The 15,797-nt window shown below is 48.3% G+C and overlaps 1 protein-coding gene across 2 annotated transcripts; it reads left to right on the top strand.

Annotated features, from left to right (window-relative positions):
* The first annotated feature begins 215 nt into the window (after positions 1-215).
* Positions 216-15,552, top strand: LOC306819341 (focadhesin-like). Of its 2 annotated transcripts, none has more exons than XM_079373122.1 (5): positions 216-369; positions 10,884-10,955; positions 12,464-12,538; positions 12,713-12,867; positions 15,441-15,552. In XM_079373122.1, exons 2-5 carry the CDS (start codon positions 10,899-10,901, stop codon positions 15,541-15,543), a joined length of 390 nt encoding a protein of 129 aa, XP_079229248.1. In that variant the 5' UTR covers positions 216-369; positions 10,884-10,898; the 3' UTR covers positions 15,544-15,552. The 2 variants fall into 2 exon arrangements, with proteins under 2 accessions (XP_079229248.1, XP_079229249.1); XM_079373123.1 differs by having other exon boundaries at positions 328-430.
* Positions 15,553-15,797: the final 245 nt, after the last annotated feature.

Genomic DNA, 15,797 nt, shown 5'->3' with positions numbered 1-15,797 from the left:
TTAGTTTTCATCACAAAGACTGCTTTGTAATTCTATGTTTTATATTTTATTATGAATTCTGCTTGCAAGGTGTCCTTGGGTTTTTTTGTTGAAAGGCGCCCATAAATAAAATGTATTATTAAAATATATATTATTGTAAAAATACAACCGGAACGACCAGACCAGGCAGTAATGAGTACGAATATTTGAAACTCAGTCTTGATTGTGATCATGAGGCTTTAGTTTAATATTAACAGTATATCTAGCCTTTAAATTCTTTTAAAATTAGCAAAAAAGCAGGTTATTTTCAGTGGCAAGTCGATCTCTACATTTTTGGTCCTCCAGACGCGCCGTAGTTCGACACTGATGAATAAGAAGCGGAGGAATGAGGTAAAGTTTAGCAACATGCACAACTTTTAAAGTTTTAACTTTTCTCTGTAACATGCTACATGTAGGTAAGTCTTCAGCAGAACTACATACTATAAAACCGTGTTTATTATTGCACGTGCACTTTCTGTTGAGTAGCATTAGCTTTGCGGTGAGTAACTCCTGTGTAAGTTAGCTCTTTTTAGCCGGTTTGGCTAACTTTATTAGCCTGTTTGATATCATAATGATTACTGAGTATGAGTAGATGATGCTAAAACATGAACAGGTGTTTATTACTGTGTCGTTACGTTACTGCTGGGGCCGGGGACGTGACACCTTACGTAGCCAGCATCAGCACCGCAACTAGCTTGAGAGGCCGCCGGATCTCATTGTAAAACCGGTCAATTATCAGTCTCTCGCGACCTGGAGAATAACGGAAGAGTTAAAAAATGTTAGAAAGACAATTATTTAAGAAAGCAGCTGTGACACTTTCATTCGGCATACATTTAACTTCTCAATATGTTTTACCTTTCAGAGTAAGTTGTTGTTTTTGCTCAGACAGGAGCGGCACCGAGTCAGCATCATGACCGCTACTAGCATGGACTACAGGTCGCGCAGCAGCGAACCCCATTAAAAAATCTGCCAACTTTCGCTTTACTTGCTAACTGGAGAGACATTTTATGTCATAAATTTAATATCTGACAAAACAGACATGATGTTTTAATTCGGCGTAAATAAATCTCCAAAAAGATGTGATCATAAAACAAGAAGCTGCCAGATTACACCTCAGTATTAACGCATGATAATATTGATCACACAGCACCAATGATTGTGCTTAGCAGGGACGTAACGATTCACCAAGTTTACAATAAGATACATGATAGTGGGATTACAAAATGAGACAGATGATGAGTGAAGCCGATTCCTTTAGGAGCTTCTGTTCTGTTTGACAGTCTGGTTTGGTCTTTAAATGTTTATTTCTCTCATCACGTGGAGGTGATTGGAGCTTCTTATTGTGCTGTCCATTAAATGCTGCATCATGTTGGTTTGTGATGTTTGTGTAGTTCCCCTACACAGTTCTTCTTGTAATATGGTCACACAGTTTTTGTCTCCTCTCGTCTCTTCTCACCTCTTTTCATTTTCTGTCTTGAAGCCAAAATGTTTCCGCACATCGGATTTAAAAGACGGTGGGGCGTTCTTTACATCCATGTTACTTAGTAATCCTCAAGTATGAAAGCTAAACTTAACAGTTTATAACATATATTGTAAATGTTAAAGAGTGGTGTCCCCCGTGTGTCCCTGCAGGGGGCACTGGAGTTCCCCGTGTGGCCCTGCAGGGGGCGCTGGAGTCCCATGGATGGCGGTCTCCGTGCTGGAAATGCTGTCTCAGGCTAACTTTGAGTCAAGCTAACGACAGGCTGCTAACTCTGAGTCAAGCTAATGGCAGGCTGCTAACTTTGAGTCAAGCTAACGACAGGCTGCTAACTTTGAGTCAAGCTAACGACAGGCTGCTAACTTTGAGTCAAGCTAACGACAGGCTGAAAGCTGAGGCGGGTTTTAAGCCTCCTGATGAACCGTTACACGGCGCCCACCTGTCAATCAGCTCAGCTACACGCCTTATTGTGAATAACTCTGATCCTTCATCCAATCAAAACTGCTGAGTCATCAAAACATTCCCCCCGTACAGTGTGTGTGGATGGAGACATGAGCTAATCACACCTATTTGGTTTTTTGAAGCAGGCTGTAAACATGTTCATGTCTGCTGTAAAAACAGGCTGTTTGAATGGGTGTGTATGTGACTTCCTGTGCTGCTGCAGCCAGCCTCTAGTGGACACTCCAGGTACTGCAGCCAGCCTCTAGTGGACACTCCAGGTACTGCAGCCAGCCTCTAGTGGACACTCCAGGAACTGCAGGATTTTAACATTTCAACATGGGATTCATATTTTTTGGTCATAGAGTTAGGGGGGGTTGGCAGCATTTCCAACATGGTGACCGCAATTGCTGGGACTCCAGCGCCCCCTGCAGGAACAGACGTCACTCAGGCTTTGTCCTTTAATATTCACAGTCTTTGGTCTGGCTCAGTCCAGCGTTAGTTATATCTATTTAAAGAAGGTAAATATTTTTCCTGATGGATTGTTTTTTGTTTTTGTCTTTGGGAACCAGTTAGAAACTTCCAACAGACGAGTTGTGTCACAGCAGAACAAATATGAAGTGATCACAGTGTCTCTGAGGAATCTGTCTCATGAATCATGATTTATGAATCAACGATTACTAAGCGAGCCACTTTCAATCCATCTGTGTCATGTTTCAACGAACACATCAATCAGGCTGTGTGGCTGCAGTCCTTCAACATGGCCATGAAACTGAGCATGGCGTCCTGCATGAACAGCCTTTAAAAAAGAAGAAATCCCCCACGTGTGCGCCCGGCGTGTGTGCGGCGGTGAGCAGCAGCATGAGTCCCACAGTAAAGCCTCCGCCGTGTCATTTCTAAAGCACTGTTTGCTCAACACTGTTCACGCATTGTCCTCTTCTTCTATCGCTAATGCAGAGCTGGCAGTACAGGCGGGCGCATATTGTGTGGCTGTACGGTAAATATGCTGCAGGAAAACACTGGAAAACATCGGCAAACATCAACAGCACTCGGAAAAAGATTCGCCCGGCGATGACGCTTGATGATTAGAAATGATGTTTAACACGTCAAACGTGATGAGTCCGGACACTTTTAAAAAAAAGAGTGAAACTTCTGCAGCTCTTAAAAACTGGTCGCTCTGCTTTAAAGACAATGAGAGTTTAAAATGAAGGAGTGAGACGATTAACAGCTGTGTTATCTTGAAGTGAGAATAATGGCGTTTGTGATGGCGTTAGTTTGTGGCGTGGTTGTGTCGCAGGTGTTGCTGTCTTACCTGTCCATGTGAAGCTGAAGGCAGTCGGAGGGAGTGGGTGCAGGGCGAGCAGCAGCAGCAGGGTGGATAACAGTTCAGAACAGCAGGCAGCTTATCAGTTAGATAACAGCAGTGGGTTGGCGGGGGGGGGTGTTTGGGGAGGGGGTGACGGGGGTGAGGACACGGGAGGCTCCTGTTCCCTGTTTAAAGTAACGAAAGAACAATAGATCAGTTTACATGATTAACAGAGAGAAGCTGCAGTGAAGGGGAACCACAAACGGCGAGGGGGGGGGGGGGGGGGCTGAAGGTTTAATAATCTTTTTCTGAAACTTTACGGCCTCAGCAAGACGCAACATGTTTTTTCTTTCTCTTAAAGAACAGCAGCCGTCGTTTTAGGCCACTGTATTTTTAAGTAATAGTATTAAAAATGAAGTTGATGCTGAAGTGTAACCTCCTGCAGTTCCTGGAGTGTCCACTAGAGGCTGGCTGCAGTTCCTGGAGTGTCCACTAGAGGCTGGCTGCAGTTCCTGGAGTGTCCACTAGAGGCTGGCTGCAGTTCCTGGAGTGTCCACTAGAGGCTGGCTGCAGTTCCTGGAGTGTCCACTAGAGGCTGGCTGCAGTACCTGGAGTGTCCACTAGAGGCTGGCTGCAGCAGCACAGGAAGTCACATACACACCCATTCAAACAGCCTGTTTTTACAGCAGACATGAACATGTTTACAGCCTGCTTCAAAAAACCAAATAGGTGTGATTAGCTCATGTCTCCATCCACACACACTGATTTTTGGAGTATTTAAACAAAGTTCACATAAATGTAAAAACCTTGTGGTTCACATTGTGTACTTTGTTTTGTTCAAAATGCATTTAGAGACTTTTGTTAAAATATAGAAAGAATGCTTATTTCATAACTTCTTGAAATTATTCATCAATTTTTTATTGAATTTTTTGCCAAATGTTTAATTAAGTCCAAATTTATGTGTGGGATTAAACCGGAGCGTCCCGGAGAAAACCACGTACGCAGACCCAGAGTGAACAGGTCAAGTCCTGACAGGCAGAAACCAGCCGGCTTCAGACTGTCAGGACTCTACATATCCACACTGTGACTGCTTGGCCTGTTACAGCCAGTGTGTCGGGGAAGCTGGAGGTCGGGGAGATGATGGAGAGGCTGAGGTGGTCACGTGCGGAGCAGCATGTTCTTTTCAGATGTTTGTATTGGCGACGACCTCTTGGAGTGAAGGCCTTCTTGATCTTCCTCCAAGTAGAGATCTTCTCCTGCTCGCACAGTTTTTCCTCCTCTGCTGCCAGTTTGGAGGACAGCTCCAGACTCTCCTCCTGTTGTAGCCTGGTCTCCTCCAGTTCCTTCTGGAGGCTCTCAGCCCTCAACCGTTGGACCTCCTCTTGTTTTTGGAGGTCCTCTATCTTTTTCTGCTGGTTCTCATTGGTCTCCTCTTGTGCTGCCAGTTTGGAGGACAGCTCCAGAAGGTCCTTAACTTGAAGCCTGATCTCCTCCAGTTCCTTCTGGAGGCTCTCAGCCCTCAACCGTTGGACCTCCTCTTGTTTTTGGAGGTCCTCTACCTTTTTCTGCTGGTTCTCATTGGTCTCCTCTTGTGCTGCCAGTTTGGAGGACAGCTCCAGAAGGTCCTTAACTTGAAGCCTGGTCTCCTCCAGTTCTATCAGGAGGCTCTCAGCCCTCAACCGTTGGGCCTCCTCTTGTTTTTGGAGGTCCTCTACCTTTTTCTGCTGGTTCTCATTGGTCGCCTGTTGTGGTGCCAGTTTGAAGGACAGCTCCAGAAGCTCCTTAACTTGAACCCCGATCTCCTCCATTTCTTTCTGGAGGGTCTCAGCCTTCAACCGTTGGGCCTCCTCTTGTTTTTGGAGGCCCTCTATCATTTTCTGCTGGTTCTCATTGGTCTCCTCTTGTGCTGCCAGTTTGGAGGACAGCTCCAGACTCTCCTCAAGTTGAAGTCTGTTACCCTCCAGTTCCTTCTGGAGGCTCTCAGCCCTCAACCGTTGGGCGTCCTCTTGTTTTTGGAGGCCCTCTATCATTTTCTGCTGGTTCTCATTGGTCTCCTCTTGTGCTGCCAGTTTGGAGGACAGCTCCAGACTCTCCTCAAGTTGAATCCTGATCTCCTCCATTTCCTTCTGGAGGGTCTCAGCCTTCAACCGTTGGGCGTCCTTTTGTTTTTGGAGGTGCTCCACCTTCTTCTGCAGCTTCTTGTTGGTTGCCTCTTGTGCTGCCAGTTTGGAGGACAGCTCCAGACTCTCCTCAAGTTGAAGCCTGGTCTCCTCCAGTTCTATCAGGAGGCTCTCAGCCCTCAACCGTTGGGCCTCCTCTTGTTTTTGGAGGTCCTCTACCTTTTTCTGCTGGTTCTCATTGGTCGCCTGTTGTGGTGCCAGTTTGAAGGACAGCTCCAGAAGCTCCTTAACTTGAACCCCGATCTCCTCCATTTCTTTCTGGAGGGTCTCAGCCTTCAACCGTTGGGCCTCCTCTTGTTTTTGGAGGCCCTCTATCATTTTCTGCTGGTTCTCATTGGTCTCCTCTTGTGCTGCCAGTTTGGAGGACAGCTCCAGACTCTCCTCAAGTTGAATCCTGGTCTCCTCCATTTCCTTCTGGAGGGTCTCAGCCTTCAACCGTTGGGCGTCCTTTTGTTTTTGGAGGTGCTCCACCTTCTTCTGCAGCTTCTTGTTGGTTGCCTCTTGTGCTGCCAGTTTGGAGGACAGCTCCAGACTCTCCTCAAGTTGAAGCCTGGTCTCCTCCAGTTCTATCAGGAGGCTCTCAGCCCTCAACCGTTGGGCCTCCTCTTGTTTTTGGAGGTCCTCTACCTTTTTCTGCTGGTTCTCATTGGTCGCCTGTTGTGGTGCCAGTTTGAAGGACAGCTCCAGAAGCTCCTTAACTTGAACCCCGATCTCCTCCATTTCTTTCTGGAGGGTCTCAGCCTTCAACCGTTGGGCCTCCTCTTGTTTTTGGAGGCCCTCTATCATTTTCTGCTGGTTCTCATTGGTCTCCTCTTGTGCTGCCAGTTTGGAGGACAGCTTCAGACTCTCCTCAAGTTGAATCCTGGTCTCCTCCATTTCCTTCTGGAGGGTCTCAGCCTTCAACCGTTGGGCGTCCTTTTGTTTTTGGAGGTGCTCCACCTTCTTCTGCAGCTTCTTGTTGGTTGCCTCTTGTGCTGCCAGTTTGGAGGACAGCTCCAGACTCTCCTCAAGTTGAAGCCTGGTCTCCTCCAGTTCTATCAGGAGGCTCTCAGCCCTCAACCGTTGGGCCTCCTCTTGTTTTTGGAGGTCCTCTACCTTTTTCTGCTGGTTCTCATTGGTCGCCTGTTGTGGTGCCAGTTTGAAGGACAGCTCCAGAAGCTCCTTAACTTGAACCCCGATCTCCTCCATTTCTTTCTGGAGGGTCTCAGCCTTCAACCGTTGGGCCTCCTCTTGTTTTTGGAGGCCCTCTATCATTTTCTGCTGGTTCTCATTGGTCTCCTCTTGTGCTGCCAGTTTGGAGGACAGCTCCAGACTCTCCTCAAGTTGAATCCTGGTCTCCTCCATTTCCTTCTGGAGGGTCTCAGCCTTCAACCGTTGGGCGTCCTTTTGTTTTTGGAGGTGCTCCACCTTCTTCTGCAGCTTCTTGTTGGTTGCCTCTTGTGCTGCCAGTTTGGAGGACAGCTCCAGACTCTCCTCAAGTTGAAGCCTGGTCTCCTCCAGTTCTATCAGGAGGCTCTCAGCCCTCAACCGTTGGGCCTCCTCTTGTTTTTGGAGGTCCTCTACCTTTTTCTGCTGGTTCTCATTGGTCGCCTGTTGTGGTGCCAGTTTGAAGGACAGCTCCAGAAGCTCCTTAACTTGAACCCCGATCTCCTCCATTTCTTTCTGGAGGGTCTCAGCCTTCAACCGTTGGGCCTCCTCTTGTTTTTGGAGGCCCTCTATCATTTTCTGCTGGTTCTCATTGGTCTCCTCTTGTGCTGCCAGTTTGGAGGACAGCTCCAGACTCTCCTCAAGTTGAATCCTGGTCTCCTCCATTTCCTTCTGGAGGGTCTCAGCCTTCAACCGTTGGGCGTCCTTTTGTTTTTGGAGGTGCTCCACCTTCTTCTGCAGCTTCTTGTTGGTTGCCTCTTGTGCTGCCAGTTTGGAGGACAGCTCCAGACTCTCCTCAAGTTGAAGTCTGTTACCCTCCAGTTCCTTCTGGAGGCTCTCAGCCCTCAACCGTTGGGCGTCCTCTTGTTTTTGGAGGCCCTCTATCATTTTCTGCTGGTTCTCATTGGTCTCCTCTTGTGCTGCCAGTTTGGAGGACAGCTCCAGACTCTCCTCAAGTTGAAGCCTGGTCTCCTCCAGTTCTACCAGGAGGCTCTCAGCCCTCAACCGTTGAGCCTCCTCTTGTTTTTGGAGGTCCTCTACCTTTTTCTGCAGGTTCTCATTGGTCTCCTCTTGTGCTGCCTGATTGGAGGACAGCCCCAGACTCTCTTCAAGTTGAAGTCTGGTCTCCTCCAGTTCCTTCTGGAGGCTCTCAGCCCTCCACCACTGGGCATCCTCTTGTTTTTGGAGGTCCCCCACCTTCTTCTGCAGCTTCTTGTTGGTTGCCTCTTGTGCTGCCAGTTCGGAGGACACCTCCAGACTCTCCTCAAGTTGAAGTCTGGTCTCCCCCAGTTCATTATAGAGGGTCTCAGCCCTCCACCACTGGGCCTCCTCTTTTTCTTGGAGGTCCTCTACCTTTGTCTGCAGCTTCTCGTTCTTCGCCTCTTGTGCTGCCAGTTTGGAGGACAGCTCCTGACACCTGTTCGTCATTTCCTCTAGCTGGTTCTTTGACGTCAGAGTTTGCTTGGAGGTCTTGATGCCGCTGCTGGAGGATTGGTTCTTCATTTTGTCTCTCAGCGTCCTGTTCTGTTTTTCGCACTCCAGCCGTAGTGACTTCTCCTTTCTCAGATGGGTTTCCGAACGAACAAGTTCCATCCTTAGGTCTGCGACCATCTGTGAGTCCATTGGCTGTCCCAGAATTGATGGGGGATGGGGATCATCGTTTTCCCAGTTCTCTTCTTCCCTCCTTTGACAGGAAGTTTGAGCTTCCCTGCGCTGGGATCTGTTGTGCTGCATGACTGTTCCTCGGTGAAACAGGGTCTTGGATGTAGAACTCTTTGTGTAACTGTTGACAAGTCTATTCGACAATGCTGTTTCTCTGAATGAGTGTGAACTGTTCGTCTCTGAATGAGTGTGAACTGTTTGTCTCAGAATGAGTGTGAACTGTTCGTCTCTGAATGAGTGTGAACTGTTTGTCTCTGAATGAGTGTGAACTGTTTGTCCTCAGGCTGGATCCGTGAAGTGAAGAGGCTTCTGGTCAGAGCTTCTACTTATAAACTTTACATGGCTTTGATGTCCTTTGATGTTCCAAAAATAGCTCTGATGTCACAAGTTCAAAAAATGGCTTTGATGTCCTTTGATGTTCCAAAAATAGCTATGATGTCACAAGTTCAAAAAATGGCTATGATGTCATAAGTTCCAAAAATGGCTTTGATGTCACAAGTTGCAGGATGGCTTTGATCTCTTTATTTTTCCCAGACATTCTATCACCATGACAACATAACAATCAGTGCTGGTTAATTCAACATGGCCGCCCCCAGCATTAACATTAGACATAACCCAACGCTGACGGCTGAAATAAAAGGACTTGTACCTTCATCTTTTGGAGCTTACAAAGGAAACTTCATTGACACTGGTCAACGCTCCGTCCTGATTTAACTCGTGTTTCTAGCGCTCAGGTCGACGCAGTGCGAGCAGGTTATGGTGAACTTTGGTTGTACATGGTGAGCGATACAGTCGCACAGTGTGAGATGACATCGTACAGAGGACGCTCCGGAGCTTTCTCTGAGGACAGGAGGGCTCAACAGTTTGTTACCGGAAGTTCAAATCCCGTTCATTTTCTCCATAGCCGATTTGATTGTTCGCCATGATGTCATAACCATCACGGGTCGAGTGACCACGAGCTACCCGAGTGTAAAATGACGATTTATGCTCCTGTAAGAGACACAATCTCATCTGATATCAGCCTGGTTTGAAGAAGAAGATTTATTCTCCATATCTGTAGAAAGAACTACACTACCCATGATCATAGAGTGTTACAGCAGAGCTCGCTGTCACCATGGCAATGGTTCCCGCCCCTCAGTGCCGACTTGCTAGTTCGTAAGCTATCTTGAAATGTGCTAATAACCTTGTCATGCTGCCATGGTTGTAGTTTATATTTTCAAAAATACAAATTACAAGATAGGACAACACCCACATAACATTACAAACACTCTCTTTAGTGCGCTGGACACCCTGGTGAGCCAGATGCAGCTTCTCCAAGATCACATTCCTGAAGCTCTATGATAGGACGATCTTATCTCCCACCATGACGTTGTCGTTCTGGATGCTGATGCTGTGTCGCAGCGGCCCATAGCTGTCAAGACTCTTGTCCAGGCTGTGTGTTCTCAGTGGCCAGCCATTCAGGTGCTTCTCACACACAGCTTGCAGTTGAATGTTTTGATGACTCAGCAGTTTTGATTGGATGAGGGATCAGAGTTATTCACAATAAGGCGTGTAGCTGAGCTGATTGACAGGTGGGCGCCGTGTAACGGTTTGTCAGGAGGCTTAAAACCCGCCTCAGCTCTCAGCCTGTCGTTAGCTTGACTCAAAGTTAGCAGCCTGTCGTTAGCTTGACTCGGAGTTAGCAGCCTGTCGTTAGCTTGACTCAAAGTTAGCAGCCTGTCGTTAGCTTGACTCAGAGTTAGCAGCCTGTCGTTAGCTTGACTCAAAGTTAGCAGCCTGTCGTTAGCTTGACTCAAAGTTAGCAGCCTGTCGTTAGCTTGACTCAAAGTTAGCAGCCTGTCGTTAGCTTGACTCAGAGTTAGCAGCCTGTCGTTAGCTTGACTCAGAGTTAGCAGCCTGTCGTTAGCTTGACTCAAAGTTAGCCTGAGACAGCATTTCCAGCACGGAGACCGCCATCCATGTGACTCCAGCGCCCCCTGCAGGAACACATGGGGGACTCCAGCGCCCCGTGCAGGGACACACGGGGGACTCCAGTGCCCCGTGCAGGGACACACGGGGGACTCCAGCGCCCCCCCTGCAGGGACACACAGGGGACGACATTTTCTTCTTGTTTTCCCTCTCAGGTATCGACTAACTTATCACGCTGCAGTCTCTCGAAGGCGATCACTAACACGCTCCTCTTCTTCCCCCCCGGTCTGTCACAGTTAAATCTTCTCTGATGGAAGAGCAGCTGTGGAGCTCAGGCCTCAGAGGCAGCAGGTGTTCAGCACCTGTACGACACACACTCAGGTGTAAGGTGGACCGCTCGTCTGCTTAGCAACCTGTGACTCAGTCAGCGGGCCGCAGCTCTGATGCCCTGTGAATTATTCAAACCAAAATAACGTCAGGTAGCTGCAGGCCAATAATATGATAAGACAGAGGGCAGGGATCAATTTTCAAAGAGTCTGAATACCTCCAAGGAACAGTGAAGGAACAGGTGGCTGCTCCAGAGAACGTCTGATATATGACATCCTGGAGTTTAAAGAAGCATGGCCTCAAGCTTCCTCTCTAAAGTCTGTTTTTATGTTGCTGACAGAATGAGGGATAAAACTGTTCAAATCTTATTCTACTAAAGCTCTCCTCCTCCTCCTCCTCCTCCTCCTCTTCCTCTCAGGTGTGAGCAGCAGATATGGCGGACAGTTTGAAGATACGATTTGATTTCCAAAGCCCCGTCATACAAGCCCAGGTGAGAGGCCATCCGTACCGTGTCCAAGCTTCACGCTTCAGCCCTACAGTACAGTGTGAGCGCTCCGACGGGTCCTCGGCTTTGGTACACTTTGGAGAGCTGTGCTCGGGCACGGTCCACTTCATGCATGAGTACAAGCTCACAGCCTTCATTATGGAGACATCCAGCGTTTGATGTATCTGACTATCATGACTCTCAATAAGTCAGTAAAGTAGCTGTTGTGTGGATGCAGACTCGACCGCACGTCTCTTTAAAATGAATAAAATAAATTCTCTTTCACCTGTTTGTAAACTGAAACTCTTCGTGATAACACAAAGCATGCATGTGCTGTATAACGACCTCATGTCCAAGAGGTCATTGTGCGAAACCAAAGCCAGAATTTCCATCTTTTCCGCGAAAAGATTTCTGCATCTCCTAAATCAGAAGAGAATCCATCCATTTTCTGCCTCTTATCCGGGGCCGGGTCACGGGGGCAGCAGTCTAAGCAGAGACACCCAGACTTCCCTAACCCCAGACACCTCCTCCAGCTCTTCCGGTGGGACCCCGAGGCGTTCCCAAGCCAGCCGAGAGACATAGTCTCTCCAGCGTGTCCTGGGTCTACCCCGAGGCCTCCTCCCAGAGGGACATGCCCGGAACACCTCCCTAGGGAGGCGTCCAGGGGGCATCCGGACCAGAACCACCTCACCTGACTCCTCTCAATGTGGAGGAGTAACGGCTCTACTCCGAGCTCCTCCCTGGTGACCGAGCTCCTCACCCTATCTCTAAGGGTGCGCCCAGCCACCCTACGGAGGAAGCCCATTTCGGCCGCTTGTATCCGAGATCTCGTTCTTTCGGTCCTGACCCAAAGCTCATGACCATCGGTGAGGGTAGGAACGAAGATCGACCGGTAAATCGAGAGCTTCGCCTTTCGGCTTAGCTCCTTCTTCACCACGACGGACCGATACAGCGACCGCATGACTGCAGACGCCGCACCGATCCGTCTGTCGATCTCGTTCGCGCTGAAGGTCCGGGTTCGATGGAGCCAACAAGACCACATCATCTGTAAAAAGCAGAGACGAGATCTTGTGGTCCCCGAACTGGACCCCCTCCAGCCCCTGGCTGCACCTAGAAATTCTGTCCATAAAAGTAATGAACAGAACCGGTGACAAAGGGCAGCCCTGCCGGAGGCCAACGCGCACCGGGAACAGGTCCAACTTCCTGCCAGCAATGCGAACCACACTCCTGCTGCGGTCGTACAAGGACCGGACCGCCCTTAGCAAAGTGCCCCGAACCCCATCCTCACGAAGCACCCCTGCACTTCTGTTCGAGCCAAAGGCGTAGGGACACGACCCTCTCGTTCACCGGGGTAAACTCCAACACCTGGCGGCTGAGCTGTGGGGCTATGAGCAAGCCCACACCAGCCCGCCGCCTCTCACCGCGGGCAACTCCAGAGAAGAGAACGATCATGTAAAAAAAACGAAAAAAAACCCAGACATAATTTAGTAAAAAAAGTGTCTTTTTCTTCCCAGACGGTGAGGACGCTCGTTGCTGCTGTCCTGAAAGAGAAAGGACCAAATGGACAGATTACACCATCCTCCACACAGGTGAGGGACGCATGGACAGGTCATTCTTAAATGTGCTGTAAAAATGATTCTTTATCTTATACATGATGAAAGAAGAATGATAATGCAGATCAGTGTTTTAATCTCAGGACATATCGCTCAGAAATGTGTGATGGTTGTCATGGAGGCAGCTGACCTTTGCTGGTTGTGTTTCAGGGTCCGGCGCTGGAGGCTCTGTGGCAGCAGTGCTGCTCGGACTCTGCTCTGGTGCGTTCAGCCTGCTGTGACGCCGTGGTGCTGCTGGTGGATCAGGGACACGCAGACCTGCCGCACGTCCTCAACAGTGTGCTCAACCTGCTGCCCTCTGCCAGGTACACACACACACACACACACACACCGGGGAGAGCGTCAGACTGCCGCAGCCTGTTTTTAGTTTGCAAGCTGCAGTCGACTCAGACTCCCAAAATATGTCAGAAATAAGAAACGTGAGTCTGGTTTTAAAGAAGCTACATTTAAGTGGAAACAAGCCCACAAAAGAAAACTTCCTAGATGCTGTTGTCCTGAAGAATCAGAGCAAGAGTACATCAGAATTAAAGGAGCAGTGTGTAACTCTGCCCCCTAGTGTTTAAAATGAGTACTGCAGTCTAAACTCTAATCATCACAGTGAGCTGGCCCTGCCCTCTCCTCTCACACAGGTCAGCATGTGGAGGACACTGTAGCTTCAGTGTTTAGCCAGCTCTGCATGTGGTGGACACTGTAGCTTCAGTGTTTAGCCAGCTCTGCATGTGGTGGACACTGTAGCTTCAGTGTTTAGCCAGCTCTGCATGTGGTGGACACTGTAGCTTCAGTGTTTAGCCAGCTCTGCATGTGGTGGACACTGTAGCTTCAGTGTTTAGCCAGCTCTGCATGTGGTGGACACTGTAGCTTCAGTGTTTAGCCAGCTCTGTATGTGGTGGACACTGTAGCTTCAGTGTTTAGCCAGCTCTGCATGTGGTGGACACTGAAGCTTCAGTGTTTAGCCAGCTCAGCATGTGGTGGACACTGTAGCTTCAGTGTTTAGCCAGCTCTGCATGGGTCTGTAAAGCTTTCTGCGTTCTAACCTCTCTCCATGTTTCATCTCCAACATTGATCCTAGTTTGAGCAGCTTTCTGCTGCTGGAGCTTATTAGAAACATGCAGAGGCTTTTTAGCTCGGGTACAATCACTTCTATCTGAAGCAGTTCCACTGCCCGCTTCCATCGCTGCAACACCTGTTCACCTGATAACTGCTCTCATATCTGGCAAACCCAGGGGCGTCCAAAACGGCCTTCAAAGCCCCGCCTACCTTCTCTGGTCCAATCAGATCCAGAGCATTCAGGAGCAGAATCTAAAGTTAGAAGGAGGACATACTGGCTGCTGCATTGTTGTCAGAGAAGCTTCAACACAGCAGGTTTCCTTCATGATCACACAGGAAGAGAGCGTCAGCAGCTCACTCTCTACACATCTTACACTTTCTTATATATTTAAAGCTTCCGTCATCTGACGCAAGCTGATTGTGAACAAAGCGCTGCTGGATTTTGAGCTCATTGAAAGCGTTGACGGGGGGAATAAATGGCGTTCCTGTAACAGAAGTGGAGCGTGACACGGCGCCTCTGTGCAGAAACATAATTCATCTTCTCGTAACAGGACACTGGCACGCTGTCCTCGTCCTCTCTGCTGACTCGGATCCATTAAGTCTTCTCTGCGAGGATCCGGCCTAACAAGAGGATGATGACCTTTTCCATCCCATCGTCCTGTGACTCATCTAGTATGGAAAATGATGAGTCAGCTTTTTAAAAATGACCTTTCCTCCAGTGAATGGTGGAACAAAAAAAACAACCCACAGGTCAATAAGAAGACTGAGAGGGAAATGTTTAACGTGAAAACGATGGTGCAGGGAATCACCAGAGACTCACTTCAGCTCCAGGGACGTTTTTTTGATTGGTCTCTTAGTTTCAGAAGAAAAAAATAAAATCAGCTTTTTGTGTGTCCTTCGTTGTGATCCTGTTAAATTTGAGACGCCTATCCTGAGAAAACTGAGTGCTGCTCTTAAACTGAAAGCTAACGCTCAGACTGCAGGATGATGAAGCTGATTGGACGTCTGATTCTTTCAGGGTCGCAAAGTGTTATTATTACAAATGTAACCGCCCGCTCCGTTGTGTGTGTGAGGTCATGTGATGTGCTGCGCTCCTCCATCGGGCAGGAAGTCCTGTTCTCTGGGAGGTGCTAAGATTTTCAAATCTTGTAGTTTCAGCATGTTTGAGATTAGATGGATGGATGGATGGGTGGGTGGATGGATGGATGGATGGATGGATGGATAGATGGATGGATGGATGGATAGACGGATGGATGGATGGATGGATGGATAGACGGATAGATGGATGGATGGATGGATGGATGGATGGATGGATGGATGGTGGATGGATGGATGGATGGTGGATGGATGGATGGATGGATGGATGGATAGACGGATAGATGGATGGTTGGATGGATGGATGGATAGACGGATAGATGGATGGATGGATGGTTGGATGGATGGATGGATAGACGGATAGATGGATGGATGGATGGATGGATGGATGGATGTACTTTATTGATCCCAAGCTGGGAAATTGAAATCAAACACACAATGTCAGTAACAAAACAATATAACATAGAAAAGTACTAAAAATGTAAAAGCTAAGAATAATATATACAACAGGATTTAACTTAAACACTCCAACAAGTCCAAACAGGAGAGAAAACATAATCAATAAATAACATCATAGAATCTGTTATGATTCTGCTGAAGTGAGGAGCTTCACACTCGTCAGCTGTTTAATGAGGACAGACCTTCGTCTCAGCTGAGGACGCTGGTTGTTGGTTTCATCGAATGTTGAATGAACTGAAATGAGTGTCGTTGTCTCTTTGTCTGACTCTGTGCGTAGGAACGTCCAGGGGCTGATCAAGGTGATTGGACGGCTGCTGCAGATGCAGGCGGATCAGAGAGACGCAGGGACGACCTTCACCTGTCCGTACTCCATCAGGTGAGACTCCACTGAAGAGTGTGTATGTCACTCTTTTTGTCCAGCACAAGTCAGTCGTCTTGTGCTGGACAAATAGAAAAAAATGTCTTCCTGTTTGAGTCTCCTCCTCCCCCTCCTTCTCTTCCCCCTCCCTCTTCCTCCTTCTGTCAGCCAGGATCCTGGATCCTCCTTAATCAGTTCTAGCAGGTGAAAGAAACATTGAGCTGCTTTGTCTTTTTCCTTCTTTTCTCTCTCACTCTCCAAGTTTCTACCTCTGAC

The sequence above is a fragment of the Symphodus melops genome, assembly GCF_947650265.1.
Source record: "Symphodus melops genome assembly, contig: scaffold_280, whole genome shotgun sequence".
NCBI lineage: Eukaryota > Metazoa > Chordata > Actinopteri > Labriformes > Labridae > Symphodus > Symphodus melops.
The sequence above is the reverse complement of the archived record's forward strand: the minus strand, read 5'-3'. Positions and strand labels throughout refer to the sequence as shown.

What these genes read in the sequence shown, in the direction of transcription:
- LOC306819341 (XM_079373122.1), top strand. Translation starts at nt 10,899, where the DNA reads ATGGCGGACAGTTTGAAGATACGATTTGATTTCCAAAGCCCCGTCATA. An exon ending in GCCCCGTCATACAAGCCCAG is followed by an intron (nt 10,956 to 12,463) that starts GTGAGAGGCCAT and finishes TTTTCTTCCCAG; the next exon opens with ACGGTGAGGACGCTCGTTGC. An exon ending in TTACACCATCCTCCACACAG is followed by an intron (nt 12,539 to 12,712) that starts GTGAGGGACGCA and finishes GTTGTGTTTCAG; the next exon opens with GGTCCGGCGCTGGAGGCTCT.